Source organism: Labrus mixtus, chromosome 9 (genome assembly GCF_963584025.1).
Source record: "Labrus mixtus chromosome 9, fLabMix1.1, whole genome shotgun sequence".
NCBI lineage: Eukaryota > Metazoa > Chordata > Actinopteri > Labriformes > Labridae > Labrus > Labrus mixtus.
In genome coordinates, this window is record NC_083620.1 from 10,448,635 (window position 1) to 10,451,923 (window position 3,289).

General features: G+C 39.6%; 1 protein-coding gene across 1 annotated transcript; it reads right to left on the reverse strand.

Annotated features, from left to right (window-relative positions):
• Positions 1-331: 331 nt before the first annotated feature.
• Positions 332-3,016, reverse strand: rps25 (ribosomal protein S25). The gene is made up of 5 exons (XM_061046205.1): positions 2,916-3,016; positions 1,959-2,048; positions 1,690-1,873; positions 488-589; positions 332-399 (listed from the first exon to the last, which is right to left on the reverse strand). The coding sequence occupies exons 1-4, from the start codon at positions 2,916-2,918 to the stop codon at positions 492-494; spliced, it is 375 nt and encodes a 124-aa protein (XP_060902188.1). The 5' UTR covers positions 2,919-3,016; the 3' UTR covers positions 332-399; positions 488-491.
• Positions 3,017-3,289: the final 273 nt, after the last annotated feature.

Here is a 3,289-nt window from a genome sequence, read left to right on the forward strand (position 1 = left end):
TTATTTTAGTCAGAAACAACCACAACACTACGGGATTTCTAGACAATGCAAGTCTGTCGAGCCACATTCAATGTCCTTGCTTGTGCATGAACTGTACCGTGCTTAAGCATTAACTGGAGCGCTCACTAGTCAGATGAACTGGACTTTGAAGGTGCATGCAGCATGCTTAGGCACAGTATTGCCTAGTGGGAGTACCTCCTAACTGAGTGCTTTGAAAGAATGCTTATAATTTAATTATATGCCACATTAACATCCTTGCAGTTGTAACAGCACCTTTGAACCAAATCTAGGAACATAACCTGGTCAGTATTAACATGAAAACAAATGCAAGTGTTTTGTCTACAATTTTTTTATTCACCTTTCCTTACAGCGTATTAAAAAGGAAGCAAACAGGAGAACCTGCAACACAAAAGCAAAGGGTCAGTGGATACAGTTAAAAATATATTTAATAAAGATGCATGCATTTCTAAATATAACAATGCTGTACCTGTTTATGCTTTCTCTGGTGCTGCTGCCTCCTCATCTCCACCCTTGGTGTTACGGGTATAAATCAGCTGTGCTCGGTGTTTGGACACCAGTTTGATCATGCCTTGAAGATATAACAGGACAATGTTTTCTGTCAGCTTATTCTCATCAGTATAATCACTTAACTAAAATGATTTCAGTTAATCAGTCCCACAACTCAGTGGTCCTGTAGGTATTCATGTCATTTAAAGTGTTGTAAGTCCAGAGTTTCACATACTAAGCAGTATGTGATGATTAACAGTGTAGAAACTTGAAAGAATTTTCAACACATGACTGCACAGATTCACTCCACAGTGGCTGTCAAACTAATTCTGTCATGTGCCTCCTAGAGGATTCAAATTTTGTGTGACCCCCCATCCAAACAAAAAAGTAATTTAAGGGGCCATGTATCACTTGCCATCTTGGTTGATGACTTTAAAAGTAATTTATTTGCTGTGTAACAGCTGGAACCATCAGGTAAGGGGAGGGTCTGGGGTTTTCCCCGAAAAGATTTCTTGATTTATTTTCCTGCACCAATTTGTGTCTTTTCTGCAAACTTCATAATTATGATTAAACTAAATATATTTGTCAAGTTTGTAAAACACAACAAAACAAGGGCTTTAAAAAGTTTCACTTGACATTTTTCCTGTAAAGACCTCACAGCTGCAATCTCTCCTTTTCTCTCCGGTCACCTGCAGTGTAGTGTACGGTACTGCAACATGTATGACGGGTACAGAGTGAGGGAGATCAATCACTTGCTAGTTCTTCAGTCTTAAATGCCGAACATATGGGCAGAAAATGTACCTAGACTGCACACCTAGCATAATCACACTGCTTGGCCAATTCTGATTGGCTATGAACATGAATCAGGTTGAGAGCTTTGTTACTCGCTGCACATTGGTAGGTGAACTCCATTGACTCACTATTCATCAAGTGCATCCGTAACAAATTCCTATGTTTTTTTCCCCCTCCCGGCCTCACGCTGAAGTTTACTGCAAACATGACCTCAGCCCTCCGTCCCAATTATATCTAAATCAAAACTGAACATTTCTGCAGCATAAAAGTAGTCTAGTAGAGTACAATATTCAACCTTTACCACATTACTCTGTAATCTACAATAAAATATATCTGATTGAATTTATCTTATATGCAGTCTTTTTTGGGTTGCTAAGCAGAATTATTCACCTTTTGCAAGCAATTCCTGGAGGGCATTCCTTGCCAAGGAACCACGGATCTTCAGCCTCTCTGACACAACAGCAGGCGTGATAAGTTTATAGTTGGGAACTTCTTTGTACAGCTTTTCATAGGTCGCCTTGTCGAAGAGCACCAGGTTGTTGAGCTTATCCCTCACTTTTCCCTTGGACCACTTCTGCTCAGGATCACAAAAACATTAGTCATGAAAGGCCCACAACACAAAGACCAATACAGATTCTGGGTGATTATGAATCACGTACCTTCTTCTTGGCCTTGCCTCCGGACTTGTTGACTGGGTCCTTATCCTTTTTGGACTTCCCAGTGTCCTTCTTCTTGTCTTGCTTAGGAGGCTGGAAACAAACAAGTAACAATTTCTCACACTGTCTTATCCAGAATGGGTTAGGGCTCCCAAACTTCTCAGCTTGTGGCCCCAAAATAAAGGTGCCAGAGATTTGAACTTCACAGACACAAGTGAACATCTTTAAGTGTGAAAGACCAGCAGACACCTACATTGTTGCTGTAATGTACAAACTGACTAAGTATTTTAACAACAATTTCATGCAAATTGCAAATACTTTTGTACATGTGTTTAGTAAAGTGGGAAAAATAAATTTGAATATTTTTGACATTTGTTTTTTGGAAGGAGGAAATGGATCTGGTGACCCCCCTTGACACTTAAAACTATTGTGTTAAGGTCATGTGGCACCGACACAACCCTTATTTTAAAGGGATAGTGATACAATATGATTGTTGGGGGGGTGTGTGGGGGGGTCCAGGCTTAAGTAAAGAGTCGGCGGTCTGAGCTGAACGGGACGGGCCGACACGGGCTTGACTTGTAATTCAATGCTAATTTGCCTTAGAAGTGCTACTATCATGCACAGGTAAAAGTCGTTGTTCTCTTCGTTGTGAAGAGCAAACAGTAATACCTCAGGCGTACGTGTCGTAAGTAATTATATTATAGCAGTAAACACGGGATTATTCACTTTAACAACAATGTAGCACACAAGCATGGTGATATTAGCAATACGGCTAGTTAGCCGGCCAGTCGGTAACAGGTAATAAAAACAAGGAGTTTGCTTAATCCTCACATTTTATCACATCGTGAGGAATCAAATAGTTCGTGTCATATGAACAGAATAATTTGGACTTGACAAAAGTGACTACAATATGGTATTTATACATTTTGCTTTCACAAAACGTGTAATGAGAAAGCTCACCATGTTTCCTCGTTAAGATGTCGGAGCAAAAGGAAGTTCTCCCGTGCAACTGCCCCTTAGAAAACCCGTTTATCCGGAAATGCAATAGGGGTTCATGGGAAATTGAGTTTTTACACATTTCGACGTTAGACCATTTTATTCACCCAGCACATCCACACCGGTTTTATCTGTAAGCTTTTACAACTAGATCTAACAAAACCAAAAGTGATATGAGCAGGATTACATTTATCTTTTGGTCCTCTGTCATTTAAAGGTCATGTTTACAAACATCAGTTTCACGTTCAGTTTTAATGCGACACAGTCGTTGAAAACAGATAGTAGACATATATTATTTATGAAATGTAATAATAGCTATAGATAACAAATAGACTGAG

Excerpts from the sequence above, each read along its gene's own strand:
- rps25 (XM_061046205.1), bottom strand. Across the intron at positions 1,874-1,958 it reads GAGGCAAGGCCAAGAAGAAG|AAGTGGTCCAAGGGAAAAGT; the intron begins GTACGTGATTCA and ends GATCCTGAGCAG. Across the intron at positions 590-1,689 it reads CCAGGAATTGCTTGCAAAAG|GCATGATCAAACTGGTGTCC; the intron begins GTGAATAATTCT and ends TATATCTTCAAG.